Here is a 26,145-nt window from a genome sequence, read left to right on the forward strand (position 1 = left end):
ACATAGGAGAAACACCTCATTACCTGACAATGCCAGACACAGAGTTGCTCTATGCTTAGGGATGAGATGATTTTGTTAATCAGGAAATAATAAGAGAGAGAGAGAGTGAGAGAAATGATGGATCACATTAGCTAGGAGGGAGAAATGTACATCATCATGGCATGCAAAGAGGTCAAGGGACTGTTCAGGACTTCTGAGAAGACCTATGTGGACATGGGTTGGTAGTTACACCATCTCCCAGGCTCTGCAGGAACAGGATAGGCCTGGAGCAGGGACGTAGGTAAAGTCAGCACTTCTGCAAGGTCCTGGCTGCAAACAACCTATGCAGTGTCCCCTGTAATGAGCAGATGCTGAGCACATTTTCATTACTGGGTCCAAGAGTGTACATCTCATTTAACTCCATAGAGGTTTGCCCTTTTTAGCTATGGTGGATTTTTATGACTGCCAAAGATAAGACAAATGGGCAACGTCCTTAAAATAAACTTGGAAATTGAGATGATGGCTCACCTGACCACTAAAGGTTCCTAAGATCTGCTGCACAATGGAGACACAATCTACCCGGGAAATTTTGAGTCATCATTGGTCTCTATATACTTTTGGTACTGCAATTTGTTTTTTCTTTATTAAGGCTGTTTGCAGTAAAGACAAAAAACCTTTTCTAAGAAGAATCAGAATCAACTAAATCAGCTAATTACAAAGTTGATAAGAAAAACTAGAACTAATAAGTAAGTATTAAAAGCTGAAATTGAATGAGTGGTTGGTCTCTAGGTGTATGACAGACGGGCCATATCTTTATATAACTCTCTCTCTTACCAAGAACAAGATGAAATTGAAACATGAATACATGACACATAGAATACTCAGAAGTGGGTTTCTTGATTTGTTCTTCCTATGTCTCATATAAATCCTCCCAACCATACCATTTCTCTGTTAGAGCTGTTCGACTAAACAGAAGAATCAGCTGATGTAGAGGGTCAACTCTCTTAGTCACTTCATCTTCCTCTGGAGGTTCAGCACCAGGTTTCTGCAAAATGAGTAACATGGATAGAATTTCACATTAAAGAAATGTTCACTCAAGTGCAAAAAAAAAATAAGAGATAGGAATAAATAATAAAAGGAAAGCCTTTTCTGTTGTGGCACATAGATGTGTGTATTTGTGTATTTTATGTGCATTATATGAAAGTTCTTCAAAAGTTTATAGAAAATAGAATTAAAATATGAATTTATTTTGCTGCAAAAATTCTCTAAGGCATTCCTATGAAAAGTCTTCAAAAAGTTCATGAAAATATGTGCTATGAGAAAAATATTTGTGGATTTCAAAATTCATTTGTACCACAGTAAACTCATGATTCTGTTTTTCCACAGAGTTCTGAAGTATTTTTATACATGCTAAATATGCATATATGTATTTGTGTATGTTGTGTATATATATATGCTATATATAAAGTATGAAAAATGTCATATGTTATATATCCATTACATTACTAATGTAAGACTATGCTTCTTAATTGGGAGAAGTAATCTGACCAACAAACAGTATAGGCAAGGATGTATTATTAATTTAAAAATTCTGGAGGTTATTCTTCTAAGCAGATTTCTAACTAACTGAAAGTATATTTCCTATACAAATTTCAGCTTAGGAAGGACTTAATTTATAAAATTTGCAGTGAAATGCTAGCTCATCCCAAGTACAAAATTTAGTTCAATAGCAATGAAAACTGCTTATCAAATAAAACACTTTCAATGCCTACACAAATAATGATAAGGAAAGAATACTAAAAGAATCAATGCTTGAACCAGTCATTTTTTTTTTTCATTTTCAGCTACTTTCAAAATTTAGGAAGCTAGGAAGATGATTAAGCATAGAATTATTTAGTACTGATTTTAATGAATCATTTGATGAACTTTATAACTCCATTTACTTTTCCCTTTGAAATTTTTTCTCTACTTGAATGGTACTCTTTCCTGGATTTAAGGATTAACTTTGTATATACTGGGAAAATTTCCCCAACATGCACAAATATTCTATAGTTGTTTGAAGTCTAAAAACAAACAAATTCTCTTAAAAAATATGGGGGCAAACAGGGTTAGGCTCTTAAACATGAGATTATTTTATTATTTGTTACCTGGTAACTTATGAGTTAAAAAATAACTTTTAGAGAAGTGACCCTTAAATTGGGAATCATGAAGCTTTTGTCTGACTAGTTTCTAAAATGATGTATGCTTGTAAATACTTCTGAGAGGACTTTTGTCAGGTTTTTAAACAAATGCACAAGTTACAGAAGATCACAATGATGAACGTGTGCAGAGCACTCTTCCGACACAAGCCCCTTTGTTAGACTGTCCTATGGAAACCGTGTTTGCCTTCCACCCTGTTACCTAGACTTCCTCTTCTTGTGTGTATTCTGTCATTCTATTCTACGCTTATTTTTAAATCTAATTATTTAAAAATCTGTTTGGTGGCTAAGCTCTCTTTAGTTCAGCCCTTTATAGTCTGACATATTTAAAAGAGGCTGTGAGAAAGAATTTGAAAGTATAACTGAACATTTATTATAATTTTATAATAAATACTTGTAGTAATCATCTTAAACTCTGAATTGCTTGATACTGATGGGCGTAAGAGTATATTTTTCCATAGGCATTGAGTGCAATAACAACTGAGATTTAAAATGTTTCCTTAAACCAATGTACTACCACCATTTTTTCTTTCATGTTATATAACAACTGCTCTTGCCAACAGTGTTCCACCAAGTTCAAACTCTCTTTCGTAATAAAACCCAACTAAAATACAAAAAAACTCATTAAACATACTGCTAAATCTTCTATCAGTTTATCTTCAAAGTAATGTTCTTCTGTTTCAATCCATGACTTTTCATATCCCTGAAGGAAGAGATTGACAGCTCGATGCCTAAAACATAAGCACAATTTCAAATAAATTTTTTTTTAAAAACTGTAAAGGTATTCTATCATACTTTATTTCTAGACTATCTGTGCAGTAAATTTTTAAAATCAAAGAACCTTTTTATTCCCGACTCTGCTCTTGAGGAGAATAGAGAAGGTGTCTTGGGACACATATTGATTTGAATTTAAATCCTGGCTCAGCCATTTCTAAGCTTTATAACATTGGTGAAGTTACTCAAATTTCCCAACTTTCATTATTCTGATTTATAAAACCAAGACAATGCCACCTACACTTCAGTTTTGTAAGATAAATAATGTAAAATGCACTGGGTAGATTTTCCTTAAATGGTAGTTATTCTTATATAATGTGGCTTCTGATAAGCCATGTACTGTGTGTCAATATAGGGATTAGTCTGTATTGAAGTTAACATCAAACACAGGTCGTCTGGATTCCCAAGTACAATTGAACTTATGGGAGTATATACCCAGAGATTAAATACTGGAATAATAATAATAATAATAATAATAATAAATGTTCACCTATGCAGTAAAAGAGGACCAGAGAAGACTCGAAGAAGCAGTGTGAAGTTAATGACAGACTTGGATGAGATTTGGGCATAAAGAAGGATAAAAGATGCCACGACAATAGGGACACCAAAGAGATATCACAGGTGACTGAGTGAGATGGTGCTGCTGTTGGAAAAGATGCTGAGCTTAAGGAATTCCTAAAGCGGGCTAAGGAGTTCTGAGACGCAACAGCAACAAGGGTGCGTGATGGGTCTTGAGAGTTGGGAGGGGAATTAGCAACACAGCTGGAAACACTAGAAATCACCACAAATTCTTCTTTTGGGCAACAAAGGGAAGTCAGAGGATGTGCTGGTGCTCATGGTACAGCAGAACCACCTGTGCAGCATCTAAACTGAACCCAAACTAGGCACTCAGAAATTCTGATCCAGGAAGCTGAGGCCTGGATATAGTCAAGTGTTTTTTTCTTAAAATAACCAGGTTGGAGAAACAGTGGAACAAAAGCTATCATTTTTAAAACTGCATGTGGGAGTGCAACAGTAAAGCGTGAGATCTTAGAAACTGCTCAAATTCTGGTGGCATCAACTTGACAGGAGGCAAGGAACGAGGGATTTGAAAAGGTAGCTATGAAGAAAAGATGCTGGTATAAAGCAGTTCATAGGAAAACTGATGAAATTGTGCAGTGACCCTACAGGAATAACCAGAAAAGAAATGAAAATATAAATTCAAGATTAATATTCTTTGACTACCTGGTGACACCATAAATGACTCAGAGAACTTAAAGTAGCACATGGTTTGGGGTAGAAGTTCAGATATTTCAGGCTCAGTGGCACACCATTCACTATTCCAAAATGCTGCAATAGAAAAATGGAATAATACTCTAAAGGAACTTGAATCAGGGATAGAAACTGCTCCAATACTGCAGCAAAGTACTACAACTAGATGTATGCAAATTGTCCTGGAAACAATAGGAGGAAGCTTTAAGTTTGCAAGGTCAAAGATGTACCTGAGCTGAGCCCTGTTTACCAGGTAGAGGGATGATGTGACTTATGTGAAGTTCAGGGTAGGAAAGAGTATGGTTTCTTGCAAGAACTGTGGGAAAGCTGAGATGGTACCCTATGTCACCAGCAAGACTTGAATATACCATATGACTCTGCATTAACAAGTATGTCTATGACACCTTTAACAGAATATTAATGGAACTATCAAATGTATTTATATCACATCAGCTCTTTACAGCATATCAGCTCTTTACATAAAGCACCGATAATGACAAAAAATAATGACTAACATCTATTGTGACAACCTCACTTCTATGCAGTCTGCCTACATCAACCCATTAAACAATAACAAGTTTATGAGACAGATCCTATCATGATTCAGTTGTAAAAACCGTAACAGTCAGATAATTAACTGCATCAATGGCAACAGCAGAAAAACTACCATGCCAGGATTCAAATCAAGACAGTCGATTTCCTTTAGTAAATTCCTAATTTCCCTACCTTGTCTCACAGAAGTGAGCAGATATTCTTCAGTATAATAAGATCATTTAGCAACTACAATATAGACCATGGGGCCTGAAAATCTTAGAAAACCTAAGCATTACAGCAAAATCAATGAATTCCTCCCATCCTTCTCTTGAATGATTTTACTAATGTGAAGCTAGATTCACTATCACTCATTTAATCTATGATAAACATTAAAAGATTAAAAACTTAAAAATTAATTAAACTTAAAACATTAAAAAAAATTCTGACCTTGGTAAATTATATAAGGGAGCCATTCGGAAGCAGGCTACCACGGCCCTTTTCCTTTGCTTGGAGAGTAACTTGTGCCATACGGCCTTTTTAGACCTCTGAGGATGTTCCACCTAAGGTAGAATGATAGGAATAAATACATATTTAAACCCCAAACCACCCTCAAAACCGCTGTACTGAACAGTTACACCTTTCAATCATCCTACATTTGGAATTCCAATTCCAAAATCACTTTAAAATTATGATGGAAATGTCCACATCCTAAAAGTTATCCAAAGCTACATTTGAAATAGTTTCAAATGCAACATAATTTCCTTAGTAAAATTGTATTTTCCCTGTGAATACTTCAGAAGCTATGTCATCCTTAAAATCAATGAAATATAAAAGAATTCTATATAAAATCATTTTATATCTTTTGTAAAATTTCCTTTTACTCTTTAGTTTCTTAATGACTCGAAAACCTATTTCTTTCCCTACACAAAAATTAAACTTTTTATTTATGGTTCCATTGTCACTAATTTTATCAGAAGAGCTACAGAAGTACTTTTAAACACATAGAAAAAGAAAATTCTAGTTAGAAAAAAATCTACAGTTCCTTAATATAAGATGACAAGGCTTTGTGAACATAGTATCAGGAGTGAGTAAAGGGATTTAATTTTTCAGGAATGTTACAATACATAATTATTTTGTTAGAAAGGAAAAAAAGAAAATTCAAAAGTTACAGTAAATGATGCAAGCAAGCTATTTATTTAACTAATGGTGTTTGGAATTCTAAGAGGAAAAAGAGATTAATTATAAGTATTAGAAAGAAAAATATAAACATGTAATTATGAATTAATTAGTAATCTCTAGGCAATTGAACATTGTACTTCCCAGATTGTAATATCGCCGGCCAATAAATTTAGATTTCTGGAAGAAATAAAAATGTTATGTTAGGTAAAAAAAGTAAAACTGAATTTATTATCCTTTGCAGTAAAGGACTGAAATCTAATTGTGCCTCAATAAAACATTATGAGTATTTAGACTACAGTAATTTAAAATTTTCTTCAGGCAATATCCCCTTAAACTATTAAGGCAACCTTGTTAACTGAAAAGCACTTATTTCTGTGACCTCTCCCTTCCATAGGGTCAAGAAACAATTGTCTACTTTGGTTGCCTTCTTGATGAGTGAAATAAATGAATAAATCATTGCTGAACTTTAATATTGTGAGTGAAAACACAATCAAGGGCAGTGGAGTTCCTTTGGTCTCAACACATTTCAATTTAAAGTTTCATTTTGAGATCTAAGACTGTAAGTTGGTAGCTTTTTAACAAATACGCAGCACTTTGTGCAGCATGGGTTATAGTCAACAAACATGAAACATTTAAGATAAAGTAGTCAACACAAAAGAAAGGATTCCTACAATCATAAAGCTTACCATCAGGCAAGAGCATTTTACTATACAAGCAAAGACCTTGAACACTGTGCTTTCCTACAAATCAAATAAACTATTTGCAAGATCTGTGATCTAAGGGTGTCTTGTGAGTGTATCTGTCTTGATGTGCTTTTCTCTTTGCCTAGCCATACTTTCAGTATTAGGGATACAAAGGTGATAACCTACCCTTATGAGAAACATTGCCAGGTATATAATAAAAAAGATGAGTCTAGAAAAGTCACTGATGTATGAGATAAATCAGCAAGTATTCCCTGCACACCTACTGTTTTTACACTAATACGAGAGCGGTAAAACATTTTTTGCAAATTAATTTCCAGTTTTGATAACAGAAAATTTCTACTCAAATATCCTTCTCTCATGATATTCTAATGCTGTCATATCTTTAGCCTTTGTAGAACATGAGGAGTCTTCAAAAAGTCCAGGGAAATGGTTATCGTGATAAAGCTATGCGTTGATTTAAAAATCTTTTTTGCACCAAAATAAACTTACATTTTAATTCTGTTTACCATGAACCCTTTGAACAAACTATTTATTTATTTGGCTTCAACTAAAATCTGATCCCTACGGCTTTTCCTAGATAATTCCTGTTTCATTAAGATTTATACAATGATCACCTACTTCCTAAGTAGATTACATTTCTTTTATACCCTCTTCAGTTTATATGCTAACACATCTGTATTACTACATTTATCTGTTTTAGTGTCTGCATTCTCTAATGAATATGAACCAACAGAACTGATGAAACAGCCTCAATCGCCAGTGCTTAATGAGTATAATTCTGCCATCCCAAAGTGCACTCAATGAATGTCCAAAACATGAATTGATATTTGCTAAAGTGAAACTCATTTTAGAAATGTCATCATTCTTCAAGACTGGGTATATTTATGAACATATGATTATAATAAAATGTACCCATATTTTGATAAGCTTCACTAATATATCTAAAATTAATTTAATAAAATTCAGATATGTATTTGAAACATGATTCAATAATTTATGGTAGAATGGTGTGGCCAGAAATAGCCCTCCAAAAGCTGTTTAATTAATATTTAATAATCTTCTTTAAATTGTATTTAATTCAGGAAGCACATCTCTGTGACTTTATAATAATTTCATTACCTCAAGCTTTTTCATTGGGTGATTGAGGATAATTTATTTTTACTTCATAAATAATGAATATATATATGTACTTAGGGGAAATGCTAAGTTCCAAGGTGTTACATAATATAAATTTTCATACAGCCTAAGAGGATCCTAGTTAATTTAATCTCATCCAGTATAGTGATAAACCGCACAGTAATGGAGACATTAGAATTCAGGGGACCTCTGAATAAGCAGGAAGGAAATAAAAATGTCGTTACATTAGATGATATCCTTGCATTATTTAACTGCCCAGGATAAGGCAGGAGTTCAGATAATGTAAAAGAGGAGTCAAAGAAAAATGTTTATTATTGGGGCTGGCACTGTGGAGCAGCAGGTTAAAGCCCTGGCCTGAAGCGCTGGCATCCCATATGAGCGCCGGTTCTAGTCCCGGCTGCTCCTCTTCCAATCCAGTTCTCTGCTATGGCCTGGGATAGCAGTGAAAGATGGCCCAAGTCCTTGGACCCCCTGCACCCATGTGGGAGACCCAGAATAAGCTCCTGGCTCTTGGCTTCAAATCAGCACAGCTCCAGCCATTGCAGCCAATTGCGGAGTGAACCAGTGGATGGAAGACCTCTCTCGGTCTCCACATCTCTCTGTAACTCTGTCTTTCAAATAAATAAAATAAATCTTTAAAAAAAATAAAAAAATAAAAATGTTTATTATTGTTATATTAATATATTCATATAAGGATAAAGGCTATACAAAGTTGAAACAAATCCTCAAAACATTAGGTGGCAAAGTTCCTGAGGTGATATAGAGCATTTTATCATATTATAAGCAGCATAAAACTTCTACAGTATTGTATTAACTGTGTCAAGGTAGCTACTGACATAGTCCAATGGCAGATCGCACTACTGGGTTCATTCTGAGAATCCTCACTCTAGTGTTAATTTGTTTCTTTGTTACTAATATTTTACCTAAGTCAGGATAACCTTTTAAATAAAGTCTTCCCATTTGATGTTTGATGATGTCCCAAGTCTTATTATTTTGAAAATTCTTAAAGGTAATAAATAAGACAATCAAAAACACACTGAGCATTGTATTGAAAAATAGGCTACAACTGAAAAAGTATACAAAAGCACTTTAATCACATGATTTTTTATCAACATATTGATGTCTCTAAATGTAATTTATTCTTGATCTCAGAGAAAATTAGCTCAAAATGTCTCTAAGAAAAGGTTAAGCAAGTGATAAAAAGTACTTTAAATAGGAACCTAGCAAAACAATCTCAAATGTGTTGTTATAACAGTAATAACAATTACGCAAGCAGGAGATATTTGACATCATGTCACCACTGCATTTGTTGTTGTTAGAACAATTTACAATTAAGTATGTAATTTTAATAATCTGTCTTACTTCAAAATATTTTGAAAATGACAATAAAACAAATACCTTGGTCCCATAAAACAAACTATCTATGAATTGCTACAAACATTACATTCTTGGAAATTATAATTTTTAGATGTCAAGCATTCCTGAGTTATAAGCACTTTACATAGAATATGCTAAATATATTTTTGGCTCATAGTTAAGAATTAATATACTTCATTTTTTAGAAAGGTATGTATATAATTGGGACAAGATGACTGAATAACACAAAATCTAACCTGTTCCAGATGAAAAAGCACATTTGCTATATCCAATACTCTTTCCACTGTCTTCTCTGGATCAGAGGTTTCCTCAGTCCTGTTGGGTAAGTCTTTATACAACGCCATTTGCCATCTAATAGCAGGATCCTCCAACTGCAGAAGAATGGGGAAAATACACAAAATACAAAGTTACATTCTAAAGAGGGGGAGATTTTATCTGCAATTATGCATTAAGCATACCACAGTGTTGGAATAGCGTGTAAAAGTGCAATTAGGATGAACAAGTCTAGTGGTCTAATATTCATCATGATAGCTACAGTTAATAATATTGATCTATGTTCTGGACATTTGCTAAGAGAATTGATTACAGGAGCTCTTACCACATACACAAAAATGGTACCCATGTGAAGAGATGGATATGCTAACTCGCTTGACAATAGCTATCATTTCACTAGATTTATGTTTATGTCCCTCAAAACATTGCTGTAACCTTATGTGCAATTTTTAAAAAAGCAAAATACTCTGTAATGAGCAAACCAGGTTAAGTTTTTTATACTCAAGAAATTTGTCAGCTAATGAGGGAGATAGACATAAAACAAGCATTTACAATTTTAATGAGTGCTACTACAAAAACACATAAGGCACTATAATATTTAACCTACTTTTTTGGTGACTGGAGATTTCCCTAAAAAAGTAGAGTTATAACTAGGGCTTAAGGATGAGTTGGCAACTGTTAGTCAAGCAAAGGAAATGGGTAAGACAACCCTTTCCCTTTCTATTCCTCATTCACAGTCTAACTGCTGAGTGATTTACATGTTTACTTTTACAGAAAATGATATAAGATCACATTTATCTATAAAAACAAAAATGCAACAACCAAGTTTAATCTTGCTGAAATTACAATTAAGACAAATTAATGGAGTTCTAAAACATCATACTCATCACAAAGGAGTCTATATATTTTATTTCTTAACACTGTCAAATTTCTCAATTGAGATATATAATTGAAGTCTTCAAGTTTTTTTTAGAAAGATTATTATAATTCATTGAAACTAACAAATACAAGCATTTTAGTAGAGAATAATACATATGATTTTTAAGGAATAATGTATAATAAGTATGTTACTAAAAATGGACAAAGAAATCCTCTTGTCCTTTTCTTCCACTTTAGTATCTGCATTAGAAATGATTGTTGTAAAGCAGAAATACATGGACAATGTTAAAACTTCACAATTCCAAACCAAAGAAATATAGCTTAAAATATAAAAAATAACTTTCATCTAGAGATATGCATAGAGACAGAGTTTTGTACATGAATGCTTGTAAATATATTTTTCCTCTGATAAAATATTTTTCTCTATATACATTTTTTATTTGAGGCATTTCTAATCTGTAGTCTTCTGTTTAATAAATATATGTTTTTAACTGGACCAAGAAACAAAACAATTATTTTTTAAGTTCTTCATAATGTGTATGCCTAATTCCTAGCATTACAAAGTATTAGAATGAAATGTCAAAATGAATATATATTATTACATATATTCACGACCTCTTTATAGTTAGATCTTGTTTCTCTAGAGGTAAAATACAAGTATTTCCCCAGTGGGTACCCTAAATTGTCCATGATACTTCTACAAGCAGCCTGCAGAATACTGAGGAAGAATCTCTTTCTGCTCGACGTCATAACCACCTTTATTTTACTGACTCCTGATATTGGCACAGACTCTTCCTAAGAGGTACCGGACGTTTAGACCAGTGCTTTTTTCCAGTGTATTCTGGGGTCCCCTGAGGATCCTCTGAGATCCTTTCAGGAGTGCATGATGTTCTCAAGCACTACTTTATGTAAAATATTTAGTGTCTCCCAAAAAGGGAAAAGTATATAGTGTAAACTCTTCACTTGAGGTTCAACTGGAAGCTTTATGAACATTTTAAAACATTAAAACTCTTTTTTTGCCATCTGAAAAGAGATCATACTGTAAGAATTATTCTACTCTGGAAGAGTCATTTCTAAGTGTAAGACTGTGTAGGTAGCAAAGATCACATGAGATTTTCTCTAAATAAATCTGCATTGTGTGCATATTGATTATATATGATATCTCAAAGTGCTAAAAATAAAATATGGCTGGAATCTTTGGAAAAAGACAGTTTAATACCCACAAAGGCACACATTTTACAGTTGCTACTATTTTCTGACGTTTAGATATTTTCATAATTTTAAAAAAATTTCTTTAGATGGAATATCAGAATGGAATTAACAGGCTAAGTTGCAGTAATAGACTTCTTAAATAATGTAACAGAGTCTAACAATAAATGAATACTCTGTCATTTGAAAAAAATCCAAATAATAGTAATTGCTCACTGGACTACAAAACCTGTTTCTAATCATTCTTTCACCTTCCGGTAAAACAGAAGGTGTTGCATCAGTTTCCAACCATGTTTTTATTCTCTGTGCCTTTCATTTATTCCTTCTGCAGCAATTCTCAATATCCCCTATATACTAAGGAATCATAAATACACATTTAATTTCTGACTATCAGATATAAAATTTCAATTTCTTATGGACTCCTGTTTATCACAATATCACAATGAGTCTCAAAGTTAGCTATACAAAGAATATATACAATGTTGATTTCAGACAATAGCATACTGTTTTTCAAAATTTGACGATTTCTGATTATCTACTTAAATATATCATTTATTATCTTCAGAGTATTTAATACAAAAGGATTTGTAAGTAGGGTAAGGACTGAAACAATGTTTCCATTACCTTAATTGCTGAAGTAACAATACTTATTATTCTAAAGAGAGATTAATTTATAGATACTATTTCTAAAATAAAATTTTGCTTACCTTGCCTTGTAAATGAATATTATTGCGGATTATATCTCGTACTTCATCCTCAGTGTCTTTCTGTCAAGAAATAGATATTACCTAAAAGGAGTCTTACAATGCATCAACTCTCACAAATCAATAGAAACAACTCAACTTCTTTCAAAATAACATATGTTGGACAAATATCGCTATCAAAATACACACCAAAAATTTTGGGTGCTCTTTCATTTCTTGATAATGCTGTAGCTTTGAACAAGATAATAACCTACTTGAACTCTACATTAAGAGCAGTAGTACTCAGTGGAATTAAGCTTTCAATTCACTCAAACACAAGAGTATCCTCTGTGCTCTCCAAATTTTCAAAGTTATTTTACCTTGTAATAGGGACTTCTATGGTCTAGTAATAGCAGGGAATCCTCGCCTGAGAATAAAACATTAGACAACCACCAAAACTCCCCCCAATTCACTCATTTTTGGGTGTCAAACTATGCATACGCCGAGAGGTGCTTCAGAGATTCAATGGGAATAAGGATGGGGAGAATATGTCCTCCAAAAGACATAAATAGAAAATAGTGCCGCCATGTGTATTTTTTTCTAAAAGTTTCATTCTCCTTTACATAGCTAACAAGGAGAAACACAGGGACACACACGAATCCTGCAAAGTTAACTCCTGATACTTGCAAAGGAAAGGAGCTGTTGATGTAAGAGTCAGCACCTTATGAAACTACTATGCTTCTAATACTGAAAAATTGCCTTTCATAAATTTGGATATATGTTTCATCAAAAACTTCACATAGGAGCTCATAAAAATTCATTTTTTTCATAGCCAGAGATACATTTGTGACTTTTCTGTTTGGTTTCTGAATATTCCCTGCAGATGATTAACATAACTTGGGAATGAAAATAGCAGCAAAAAAGAAAGGGAAAAAAAGCAAGCAATCATTGTGTTTGAGTCCTCAGGCATGTGCAGAGAAACTGCTTAATAAACATTTAATGTAAATGAACTATTGACATAGAGCAGGGTGACAAAGGAATGCACACTCAGAAGTCTGGAGGTCCGATGATCGTCACCACTGGGGTGTAAGGCAGACTTACCAGACTAAATCGATTTTTGGCTAGAGCAATGAGCTCCTGGTCCCCAGGGGCACAGATGTTCAGCCCAATGGGTAGTAACCGCTTCAGGGCTGCCACAATAAGAGAGGTCTGCATAGAATACCGATCTCCTTTGCGCTTCATTTTCTTCCTTTCCTGATCAGAAACAGCTGCCTGTGGAACAAAGAGAAGGGCTGGAATCTATGCCGGCTTTTCTCACATTGAGAATAAGAAACTCTGTCCCTATTTCTGAACGTCCCACTGTTCTGAGAATAACTTTCTTTTCCCTCCTTAACCAACTTTTGCTAATTTGAAATCATACTCTCAGATTCCTAGGTCATTATAATTCACTAGTGTGTATTTGCCATGGAATTTTTAGAAGGATAATACACACTATAATATTAGAACACCATAATGTCAGAGAAGCAGACGAGCATATGAAAACAAATTACATGGTAAGTACAGATGTATGTTTTCTAATAACAATGCTTAAAATGTTTAATAAAGGTTCACTGTTCTGAAAAATGTTTATTTATGGTGTTTGTTATATAAAATGATTATACACTTTCTTTTTATACAGTCTACAAACTCATCTCCCCAGAGTGGCAATCCCTTCCTAGGGGAAATCGAAGATTGCACGCACACACACACACACACACACACTCATTTGTGTTTTCATCTGCATTCAACATCATCTGGATGACAAGCCTACAACTGAATATTTTCAACATACTTTCAGGGCTCTCATGATTTATGAAGATATTATGCTCATACCACAGGATCACTTCAAATGACAGAGTCTAACTTTCACTATATATTGAGTTGTGTAAGGCCACCACAAAACGCACCAAACACCGGAGTAAAGGAAAGGGTTTATTGACGGGAAATCCAACAGGTCGGAGGGAAGGGGTGAAGAAGAAAGAGCATATGTGTGGGAGCAGATCCTGTGATACTTTTGCCGGGCGGTTGGGGAGGCCAGCAGGCAGGGAAGTAGGAGCAGTGAATCCCATTAGGGTGGGGGTGGAGCTGACAGCGGTGGTTAGCCATGTGGCTTAGCACCCTACCCCACTGTGCAAGGTGGCAATGGGGCCCAGGGCCTAAGATGGTGTCTGAGGCATAGATGGTACCACAGATAAGAAAGCATCATCTTACTAATAAGTTATCTTTCTATTAATTAAGGAGGCATGTTCTAAATTAAAGTAACTGTCAAAATTAAAATAATTAATTAAATAATAAAATTTAAATATTTAAAATTAAAATAATTATCCCACATGCACTTCTTTGTGCATTGTGAATTTTTTCTACAACATTTTAAACCTAGAACATAATGTCATGATACTGATATACTGTAGATCTTGGGTTACTGAGAAAAAAACCCAGAATTTAATATATACATTGTTTACTTAAAAAAGCCAGAATATATCACAAAATGATATTGAAAGAAGTTTTTAACATAGTGAAAGTAATAAAATAATTGAATTGTGACACAGTAATGATAGCTTATAGTTTATATTATTAATGTATAACCCAATAGAATATACTATAATATATAATTATATACATTATATATTGGAATATTATATCAACTTGAACTCTTCAGAACCATGGCAATAAGAATGATACTGACACTCCAAGGAGATGCATTAACTGCATTGATGCTGTGTTTGTAAGAGGTTACTCTCAGTAGGTATATTAGGAAAATTCATGATGAATATTTATTTGTTAAATAGTATTTAAATATTATATATTAATATATTAAAAGTATTAACTATATTATTAAATATACTAATAAACAGATCAATACATAAAATAACTGATCCTTGATTTGAATGGTCTTTGTTCAAAAGGAAACATAAAACTAAAATGATACAAATAATTACTTAATTGAGAAACCATTAACCTAAAAATTAATCAAGTTGACACAATTATGCACACTTCTATCCACTATTGGTAATTTAGTTTCAGCAAAACATTGTTCAATATATTAAAATTCTGAATTGTACTGGTATTAGAGTTTTCTCAGATTTTTAAAAAATATTTATGTGAGAGTCAGAGAGAGAGAGAGATAGATGATACATCAATCGATCGATCCCATCTCCTATTGTACTCCTCAAAATCCATAAAGCTGGAACTATAAACAGTCCTTGCCTCCCCCATTGGTGGCAGTATTCAATTACTGGAGCCATCACTGCTGTCTCCCAGGGTCTGAATTGGCCGGAAGCTGAAATCAGGAGCCAGAACTGGGAACTGAACCTGGATACTCCAATACAGGATATTGATATCCTAACCAGTATCTTAACTGCTAAGCAAAATGCCTGTCTCTTCTTTGATTTTAACTTAAAAAGTTTTTTTTACTGGTTGTATAAGCAGAAGGAGCTTATACCAGGTTTGACTTTATAAATATTTAAATGACCTTGTACTATGAATAATTCAAATCAACCCCAAAGCCAATTGTAAATTCCTCAATTGTCAGAAATGCTAGGAAAATTTATTCCCATTTTAGTTAAACAAAAATCTTGCTTTCTTGCAAGCTTTTTAACATTAATGATGATATCACCACTAGTAGGAAGAAATTAAATTTACGAGCAATCAAATATCCTCATAGAGATTTATATTATAGCTGTGTTTTTGTTCTCAGTGTCTGTGCCTTCCCTTTCCTTGACTGTGGAATTCCATTATCTGTTTCCAATTCCTATATTGTACAGGGAGTGCAGTACTTAAGAAAACATAGGACGTGAATGATGAACAAGAGAAAATAATCTGTAGGGACAGATAGACCACTGCTCTGAAAGCCTTCAATTTGCTTTAAGGATGAATAAAATCACTGCTCTCCTCCCAAAGGAGCTGTTGACCTTCTTCCTTGTGCTGTGTATTTGCCAACATTAACCTAAACAGACAACACACTGTTTAAGCAGAAAAACTACTAACAATTTTCAGTGGAACATGAACTCTTAGTACAGAATCTCCTAATTCTTCAGACTTATTATTGTTGTCAGGGATAGAAAAGTCATCGTCCACATATGTTTCCAGATTATAGATCACTTGTAATAAGAACCTGTAATAGTCAGCCAAATGCTGTAAGTGATATACTGTCAAATATGTGCTTTTCAAATTCCAAGACTATAGTGGTCAGGAGACACTATTCTGCCCTGGTGGGAACCAGCCAAGCAGGTTTGATGACATAACCACTCTTAGACTTCTGTGGGTCAGCAAATATCCCACAGTAACTTCCTTCCCATAATTTTCTGGGTTGGTAGAAGCTGGTTTCCTTGGCTACAGCACCACCCCATTTTGTATCTTTGGTCATTTGGCAGCATATTGTATGCTACCACATGAAACAAGTTTTGTTAGTACTAGTGCATAACATGTAGGTATGCATTTTGAAGTATTTGGAAAGGAATCTCCTCCCTTCTCTCCAACCTGAGTGATAGAACAAAAGTCTGGAAGTATATGTGCCACTTCAGAAGTGAGACCCTAGAATTCTTTCACACAGTTCTTGATAATACAGCTATTTTGAGATCTATAGTTACATACATATTCACTTTTGATGAATACATAACATCAACTAGTTGTATGCACATTGAACTGGAAATTTTGGGAGTGTGGCATGCGTGTGTGTGTGTGTATGTGTGTGTATACGTGTGTATCTACAAGCTTGATGCATGTATGTGTAGCAATCATATTTTTATTCTGATGTTTTGACATTTTGGGGCCTTGCCCATCCTGAAGACTGCCCCTCTCAGGGCTAGACAATTGGGGGTGAATGACTCATCTTTGAGTTTTCTTTTGTTATGCAAACCAGCAAATCCATAGGCAACACCTCCAATGGCCTCCCTTTGGGGCTCCCACACTCTAGATCACTATTCATCTATCCTAATTGCCCCAGGGCTGGGTCCTAGAAAATCAGGGATAGTTTCTATGCCTCAGAGCCTTCTTAAAGTATTCAAATTAGCCAGTTCTTTAAAGTGTTTCCTCTTCTTGGGCCCATTCCTTCCTACAGAAACCAAAATAAAGGATGTTGCCCCATTTCTCCCTACTTCTCTGACTCTTCATTGGCCCCAGTACTTCCCTGCACAACTCCTCGGTCTCTTCTGCACAACCCCCAACATCTAGAAACCTATGAGCAAAAACATTTTCTTTTATTTCAGTCTTTCTTATGTCTGCGTGTCATACCACATCCAATTCAAATACATCCTGGGAACTCATTGAAATAATATATGTGTGTTTTTTAAATATTTATATTAAATCCATAACTGGCATCATCAAATCTATCAGGTTATAATTATAAATCATCAAGTATGTAAAAAGCATCAATCCATGAAGCAACAATGAAACAGATAATATAATATTACCTTTGACATCTTTGACTTGGTATCAGTAATAAGGAAGGACATGTTGTTGATTTCATTCTGTACAACAAAGTTCTGTTCTTCTCTTTTGAAATTCTGTAAGTGCAAAAGAAATTTCAGCTAAATACTCAGTTTAGAAACATTTCTACAAAGATACATATTAATTTGTAATGTAAGACTTATCAAGATCAAGAAATAGTAGAAAACTTGCTGAGTATCTAATGAGGGTGCTTGGTTATGAGCAACAAATTCTAGAGCTACATATGAATATCTAAGTTTCACAGATGTAAAAATGTGTGTTGGTAGGTCACATATTACCAGGTTAGCTGGTACAAAGTTCTGTATCTCCTAAGATGGACATATACTTTCTAAGGACACATAGGACTATGATGTATCTTCCATTTTGCCAAGTATTTTATCTCCTTTTAAAATATTACAATATTCTCTGTTCACTTTTAATTTGGGAACAAAAAAATGATGGCAAAGTCAACTCCTCATTAACTATTGGTGGAAGACTATAACACAAATTAAAGATCTGCATTTTCAATATATCTATAAGATGAAAACATATCACTAGATTTTTTAAGACATAGAAGTATCATTAGATAGTCATCTACAAACCTACTGATTATGATAAATATTCTTCTTCCAAAATTTTGCCTAACATACAGGCTTACAGAATTTTTTGGGGGTATTTTTATGATTGGTAAAGCCGAATCTTAATTCTTCAAGAAAATTAGGGCCAGCGCCGCGGCTCACTAGGCTAATCCTCCGCCTTGCGGCGCCGGCACACCGGGTTCTAGTCCCAGTCAGGGCGCCAGATTCTGTCCCGGTTTTTCCCTCTTCCAGGCCAGCTCTCTGCTGTGGCCAGGGAGTGCAGTGGAGGATGGCCCAAGTACTTGGGCCCTGCACCCCATGGGAGACCAGGATAAGTACCTGGCTCCTGCCATGGGATCAGCGCGGTGCGCTGGCCGCAGCTCGCCGGCCGTGGCGGCCATTGGAGGGTGAACCAACAGCAAAGGAAGACCTTTCTCTCTGTCTCTCTCTCTCACTGTTCACTCTGCCTTTCAAAAAAATAAAAAAGAAAAAAAGAAAAAAAAAAGAAAATTAGGTAGTTTTAAATTTTTTAAAGAGATTTCTTCCTGGACACATCCTATTTGTCGATTAGACATTCTATAGAGGGTAACCAACAGAAAATACAAAAAAGTCACAAATGCATCCTTGTTCTTTGGCAGCTGAAGATGGATTGATTTCTTCTAGATTTTAAATTTTCCTTCAGAAGGTCTTCCATGATATAATAATATATAACCTAATGTGAGTTACTTAGGATAAGAAATCATTTGCTTTTATCTAGAGAAACATAAGTTTCTAAATTAATTTACCATGACATGAAAGACAATAGATGTCAATGTAAAGATACAAATTTACATGCTAAAAGGTTATTATTTCATAAACTTTTTCTGTGTGATTATGTGGTTTTTGGTATATCTTTATATAAAGTTTCTGTATTGAGTTTGACAGACATACATGTAGGAAATAAATAGTACTATTCTAAACATTAAATATGAATGTTTTAAAAATATTGTTTATTCAAAGTAGTTTGATTTTCATAACAATCCAATGAGGTATACTGGGAAGATATCTCAGATGATAAATCTGAGATTGAAGTTTCTATTTTTATTTTTTCAGAGTCTTCCACTTAGAAAGCAGCATAGAATTAAAACTGATGCAAAAAACTAAGATTTTTAAATCATTTGAAATAATAGTAAATACCAAAAGATGTGAAAGCTGGAGGGTAAAATTATGCAAATATAATATTATTTTAAGATTTAGTGGCAAACTATAAAAACATGTATGCAATACAATTAAAACATACCTGAGGTGTTTTAAAGACAAATCACAAAGCTCAAAAGAAGGTTTATATTCCCTCATACTTCCTAGGAGGACCTGTTTATTCTCTCTCACTTATTCTCCCTGTTTCTCTCTCCAACTGTTAAATGAAATCTAGTAGATGAGTCTGAGAAACACTACCACAGATATCGACTGAGATAACATTTAAAAAGCCCTTATCATGAACCTAACAGCAGACACTGTCAACATTCTCCATCTTACGTGGGATTTTGACCAGTAGATAAACACTTCAGCCACCATTCGGAAGAGCTCCTCTGCTTCTGGGGTGGGCTCCTTCAGCCACTTGGCCCTGGATATAAATAAAGTGGTTCTCAGTTATGTCTTAAAGTTAATTTAAAGCAAAAATCACCCTCCCAAAGTTACATCTGCTGACCACAGAGCTCATCCATGTATAAATGTGACGCCAAACAACTTAAAACGCCATTAACCGTCAAATTGCTAGCTTTATATGCAAAGGGCACAACACTTCAGAATGAGATTTCCAATTTTAATTTTAAGATGCTCGGTGGAAATTGGCTCATCTATAAACAGGCGTTGCATTATAACCAAGAACAAGCTCATGACTAAGTAGTTAGTGAATGAGACAATTCAATAGGGACATACGAGACAAGAAAGGTTATGAGTGAATTAGGGAGATTAAAATTTGCAAACATCATACCTGTTATAGTCCACAAATCTAATCAAGAGAGGGTAGAAGGCATAAAGATCTCTGGCCAGCGTGGTGAATTCATCTAGAATGAGCAGCTCAGCCTCTGACATATCCCCCCTCGCCTCGGCTTTCAGGTGGTCTTCCTCAGACACCACCATGGCTGCCTTTTTCTTGAGTTTCTCCATTAAGGGCAAAAAATGAGTTTTCAAGAGCTGAGGTTTTACTTTATTTATAATAGGCTGGGAAAACACTGTTTGAAGACAGATATTAGTATTTTTTTTTAGTATTTTGTTCTGTATAAACATTTATTAAAATGAGGAGATGGAGTAATACAATTGTGCTACAATTCAAGGCTCCCTCCCGGCTACCCCTAGCACATGGCTTCATTGAGAACAGAGCCCATGCCTCAGCCATTTTTCATGTCCAAAACTTAATTACATTGTTGCTGTTCAAAAACGATTACTGAATTGAATTCTATGTGCTTTCTTGTTTTTAAAAAGATATTGATAGCCAATTAAGAATAGGAAAAAAGACTTAATTCACTTTGGAAATCAACTCTTTTCACACAAAGAAGTAGATTTCCCAAATGGAAAAAGTCCCCATAGCCATTTTTGTAAGAGAGCAAGAAAGTCACTATCTAATTTCATGAGACTATGCAGTTATCTCACTTTAAGGATCCACATCACTGGTCCAATTAAAGAGTTAGATTATATGTGATTTTTCGCTTTTGTTTAATAATAGTTGTAGTTATTAGTAATAGGTCTAAACTTGAGTAGGGGCCAGCGCTGTGGTGCAGTTTGTTAAAGCCTTGGCCTGCAGCACTGGCATCCCATGCAGGTGCCGGTTCAAGCCCCGGCTGCTCCATTTCCTATGCCACTCCCTGCTAATGTGTCTGAAAAAGCAATGAAAGATGGCTCCAGTGCTTGGACCCCTGTACCCATGTGGGAGAATTGGAAGAATATCCTGGCTCCTGGCTTTGGATCAGCTCAGCTCTGGCCATTGCAACCATTTGGGGAATGAACCAGCTGCTAGAAGATGCCACCTCCCTTTCTCTCTCTGCCTCTTCTCTATCTATAACTCTTTTTATTTTTTTTTTTCTGACAGGCAGAGTTAGACAATGAGAGAGAGACAGAGAGAAAGGTCTTCCTTTTAATGGTTCACCCTCCAAATGGCTGCTATGGCCGGTACGCTGCGCCAATCCGAAGCCAGAAGCCAGGTGCTTCCTCCTGGTCTCCTATGCAGGTGCAGGGCCCAAGCACTTGGGCCATCCTCCACTGCCTTCCCAGGCCACAGCAGAGAGCTGGACTGGAAGAGGAGCAACCAGGACAGAATGCAGTGCCTCTACCAGGACTAGAACCCCGGGTGCTGGCGCCACAGGCAGAGGATCAGCCTAGTGAGCCGCGGCGCCAGCCTTGTCATTCTTTTAAATAAATAAAATAAACCTTAAAAATATTGTTTAAGCCTGAGTAGACCATTATTTAAAAAATTTCCCCTGAAATTGACATATATACAAATACAATGGGGAAATGTATAGAATACAAAAGTTAAACAGTAAGGTATTATGTATTGATTTGGAGTTTTCATGAATAGATGAACTCACAAGTGTGTATACCACATATATAGAATTCTTAATTCATTTTTTAAAATATTTTCATCTTCTATTAAAAGCAATTTTTTCAAGGAACACAACACTGTTGAAACCTTAACATTAAAAGATGGAATGATATTGCAATATAAGGATGTATATAAACTATTTAGTCATACTACAGTTGTTGGATTGCTTTCTTTTTTTGGTGTAAATATAGCAATGATAGACAAGCTTAATTGTAAATATTTGATTAATCTTTTGATTACTCCTACAACTCCCCATGGGACAGACTGCATGAGTGGATCACTTCAAAATGCACTTTCGTCTGTCTACAGAATCCTAGTAAATCATTATTTACTGATTTTACTCATCATTATTTGTTTGTTTACTGATTAATCTTATAGACATGGTCAAATCAGGAAAACATTTACATAAAAATAGAAATTATATGGAAAGCAATTGTATGTCTGACAATATCTACTTTTTTTAAAGAACAGCATGACATATAGAGCTAAGATATTTGAGCAAAGAAGACAATATCAACAAAGATTATGCTAGGAAAATTCTAGTCTTCCATATCTCAGGGTTTTTTTTTTTTTAATAAAATACATTTACGGGGTGCATTTCTTTCCAATTCTTACCTGCTAATCTCTTCATCCAGGCTCCCTCATCAATTCCCAAGTTATTATATATGATTTTCAGTATATTCCCTAGCAGTGTGTTCATGTGCTCCGAGTTCAGAGCAGTACAGCACATTTCAGCCCTTCCAGGGTTGCTCTCAGGCCCGTGCTCCCACCACCGGGACATGTAGCTACACAGCATGGGCAGGATGACCTCCATCACATGTGGCATTTGAGTGTAGCGGATGCCAGACTCAGCTAACTCCACAATTTCTTCCATTAGTTTCTCCAGAGAAGGTATATTTGGACACACATCTTCCACATTGGCTGGTAAACTGAGAGCTGGAGGAGCATACATAAAAATGGAATGTATTCAATCAAAATATTGCCATGATATGGTGTAGGCAATTTTGAATTTGAAAACTCAGCAAGGTCCAGCATGCCTCCAGCTGTCTTCTCATTTTTCTCATGACAGTATTTCAAAGTGTCTTTTCCCCAAGTTCCTACACTACCACCATTCCCTTAAGGCTGCCAGATGGTCACTTCTCCTCCTACTCACTAAACAAAATGCCAAATGTCTTTACCTCCAGTGTCTTGCTTTTATTTCCCACAAGTCTACATCTGGTCTCACATTTGTTTCCCTTCCCCATTTTCAGAGGAAGGAGTTCTGAGGTCCCTGCTCATGGTTTCACTCATATTCCTGGTGTTTTCCATACAACAGGGACTTACTCAGCCCTATATTTTTAGCCTCTTCCTCTCTAATGCCTCTTCCTCATACGGTCACATCTTTCCTGGATTGCTTATCTTTCCAAGCAGCTCTTCATTCCCTCATAATGAGGACTCTGCTTTCTACCACTCACTGACTTTAGTCTTTTACAACCATTATCAGTGACTTTTCACATCACTGACCAAGTCCCTTTCCCTAAAACTCCCTCTTCTTAACACCGGTGCATTCGATCTTTCCGGCTCTCTTCTGAATTGTCACTGTTCTTTACTTACTCTTTTCTCTTTGCTGAACTTCTAAATGCTAGTTTGCTCTAGGGCTCTATCATTAATTCTTATCTCTTTTATTCAGTCAACATGTTTGTCTAGGCAATTTGAGCCATTCTCATGGAATTCTGTTCTACGTTATTAACTCTCCAGTCCATATTTCTCCAAAAAAATTCTGCTTAATTTCAGATGTCTCAAAACACACCAGAATTCAATGGGTCTAAATGTAAACCCTTCCTTTCATCTCCAGCCTACTTGTGAACATGCACTAACTGGGTGAAGACAACATTATCCAGTCAGGAATCCAGACTAGAAAACCGGGAGCTTCTAGGATATGATACTCTTTCATCTCCCACACGAAATATGTCTACCTTTACCACAACCGCATCACTATACATCATGGACTCCATTCAAGAGGCCTTGCTCTTCCATCTCTATTCCAAGTTAACACAATAAGTCTCTAGTTGGTGACTCACAACTATTTAATCTTCCTTATTGCTTTCATGATAAATTTCTAAAATAAAAATCTATTCATGTTACTACACATTTGAAGCCAGAAAAATCATCCCTTTGGCAATGATAGGATCCCTTTTCTTTTCCCAACAGAAAAAGCCTACCTCCCCTCCTGCTGGCTTTCCCCTCTTATCTCATCATTTGCTCTTTTCTCTTTTGGAAGCATTTCCAAGAATTTCAAACTGCTTGAAGATTCTTCTAATAAATCAAAGGTTCACTCTTGCCAGTTTCAAGACTCATCTTAAGTTTGTCAAATCTTTCCAGATATTCTCAGCTCATACTGCTTTTCTGTATCCTCAATGGACATTATTCTGAATTTTATCACTTACGTTTATCCATTGCTCTCCCTCTGATGCAACACAAAACTCTTTTAGGAAAATAGTCAAATCTTATTCATCTCTGTATCAAATCTCCTTCACTCAGCAGAGTGCACGTCACAAAATTATTAACTGAATAATTGGCTACAAAGCCAAGAATTTATTAAACTTAATTACTTTACTTTGTTATGCAAATGAGGTATTTATAGAAACATAAGAAATTATCTGCTTTGTGTGTTTACTTAATGAATTAATAATAATTCAATAATGAATTAAAAAAACTGCTTCACTGTTGATTTCTAGCACATAAATTTACCAATCAAAAAGACTTACTTGATAAGACAATTCTTTATATGTTTACACAGAAGATTAGTAATTCACAAACAACCAATTTTGACTAACTATTTACAAATATATTGTGGAAATTATGAGTTTGTCTAATACAAATTTGTCTAATACAAATTACTATGGACTATATGTTACATGTATGTATGAAAAAGTATGAATCACTAAAGCAAATTCAACATAATTTTCCTTAGCTTCATCTGATATATAAACTCAGAATTACAAAATAGGTAAATTAAATGATCATTCAAGATATTAAAAGTTTTTCCTTGATAAAATTAATATTAAAAACAGTATAACCAGCAGCTTCCGTACATACATGAGTTATACTGAGAAATAAGTCCATTAACAGGAAAGTATACATTCACAGACCAAAAATAGTCCTTGCTCAAGTTTTGAGAACAATTTAGTGCTATTGCAAAACAACTAAATTTCAATCTACTTTATCAGAGGAAACCAAATAGGAAGAAATTCAACCAGACGGCATTTGTGGAATATGCAGGCTCAGAAAACTAAGCTTTGATTGCTTCAATGTACTGATTGTAACAATAAGTAATTTGTATTTTATTGCTAATTCAGTTCAAAACCTAATTAATAATTCTAGCATGCTTTCAAAGTCCAATCATTGAAATAGCTGTAAAAGCTTTTCTAATTGGAAATATGAAAATAATGGGCCTATTTACCTAGCAAAGAATCAGATTTTTTCCAATTAGTATGTAACACAAGTCATGAATATGTGTATAAAGACATTCAGTGTATATACAGACACACAGATCTTAGGGATACATATGCTAGGACCAGGTGCAAGTTCAAGTTATTGACCGTGTGTGTTTTGGATTTATACATTTCTAATTTTTAAATAACAAAAATGGAACCAGTTTTAAAAATTGCACGGAATAAAATTGTCCCAATAAGGCAAACTCATCTGATGAACAAAGAATAATGAAGGTTCCAAATCCATCAGTGCAATAAATAAGAATATTATAATCTTGCTGACTAAGTGATAATGGAATCAGAAATCATATTGATTTATTTTCTCCAAATTTATTGATTATTTTGTTTAGTTCTTGTTACTGTTAATTTGCCTGATTTACTTAAAAGAAACAACATAATTTTTATTCTAGAAACCTTAGGGGGATGGTGCATAGTATTCAAAAAATTACAACAACATTACCAAATAATAACATTTAAGAACAAAAGCACTGAAGATCATAAAAACAGCTCATTGAAAATCACTGCACGAAACTACAATGCATGCTCTTAAGTTTTAGCTTCGTATCTCAAACACTGCACTTGCTTCTTCATTACCTGCTCGCTCTCGTGAAGACTTAGTATTGTAGATGGAGTAAATATTATGTTTGTTGAGATGAGTTTCCAAAAATGCTACAGGAAAGGCACCAGCAAAAGCAGCAAGACACTCTCCTAATGCAGAACGTTGCCTATAAGTGGAAAAAATTTACTGTTTATGCCTTGCATTTGAATGCTGAATAAATTAAAATTAGCAACTTTATAATCTAAAAGAGGGGTAATAATATTGCTAATAAAATTGACCCCAAATCAAATGTCTATATTGCAAAATATCATATGC

The 26,145-nt window shown here is 34.7% G+C and overlaps 1 protein-coding gene across 8 annotated transcripts in view; it reads right to left on the reverse strand.

The window, feature by feature from the left end:
• Nucleotides 1-26,145, reverse strand: part of RYR2 (ryanodine receptor 2) — a 772,754-nt gene that overhangs the window by 89,984 nt on the left and 656,625 nt on the right. For 5 of the 8 annotated variants that reach the window (XM_089311247.1, XM_089311243.1, XM_089311244.1 and 2 more), the window contains 12 exons: nucleotides 25,866-25,996; nucleotides 22,414-22,734; nucleotides 20,194-20,434; nucleotides 19,737-19,824; nucleotides 17,628-17,720; nucleotides 13,279-13,449; nucleotides 12,202-12,261; nucleotides 9,370-9,504; nucleotides 6,056-6,092; nucleotides 5,184-5,295; nucleotides 2,812-2,908; nucleotides 921-1,024 (listed from right to left, as the gene is read on the reverse strand). In XM_089311247.1, the coding sequence (XP_089167373.1) occupies nucleotides 921-1,024; nucleotides 2,812-2,908; nucleotides 5,184-5,295; nucleotides 6,056-6,092; nucleotides 9,370-9,504; nucleotides 12,202-12,261; nucleotides 13,279-13,449; nucleotides 17,628-17,720; nucleotides 19,737-19,824; nucleotides 20,194-20,434; nucleotides 22,414-22,734; nucleotides 25,866-25,996 (1,590 nt within the window). 8 annotated transcript variants of the gene reach the window in all.

Source organism: Oryctolagus cuniculus, chromosome 13, assembly GCF_051225735.1.
Source record: "Oryctolagus cuniculus isolate XC-2025 breed Fujian yellow rabbit chromosome 13, ASM5122573v1, whole genome shotgun sequence".
NCBI lineage: Eukaryota > Metazoa > Chordata > Mammalia > Lagomorpha > Leporidae > Oryctolagus > Oryctolagus cuniculus.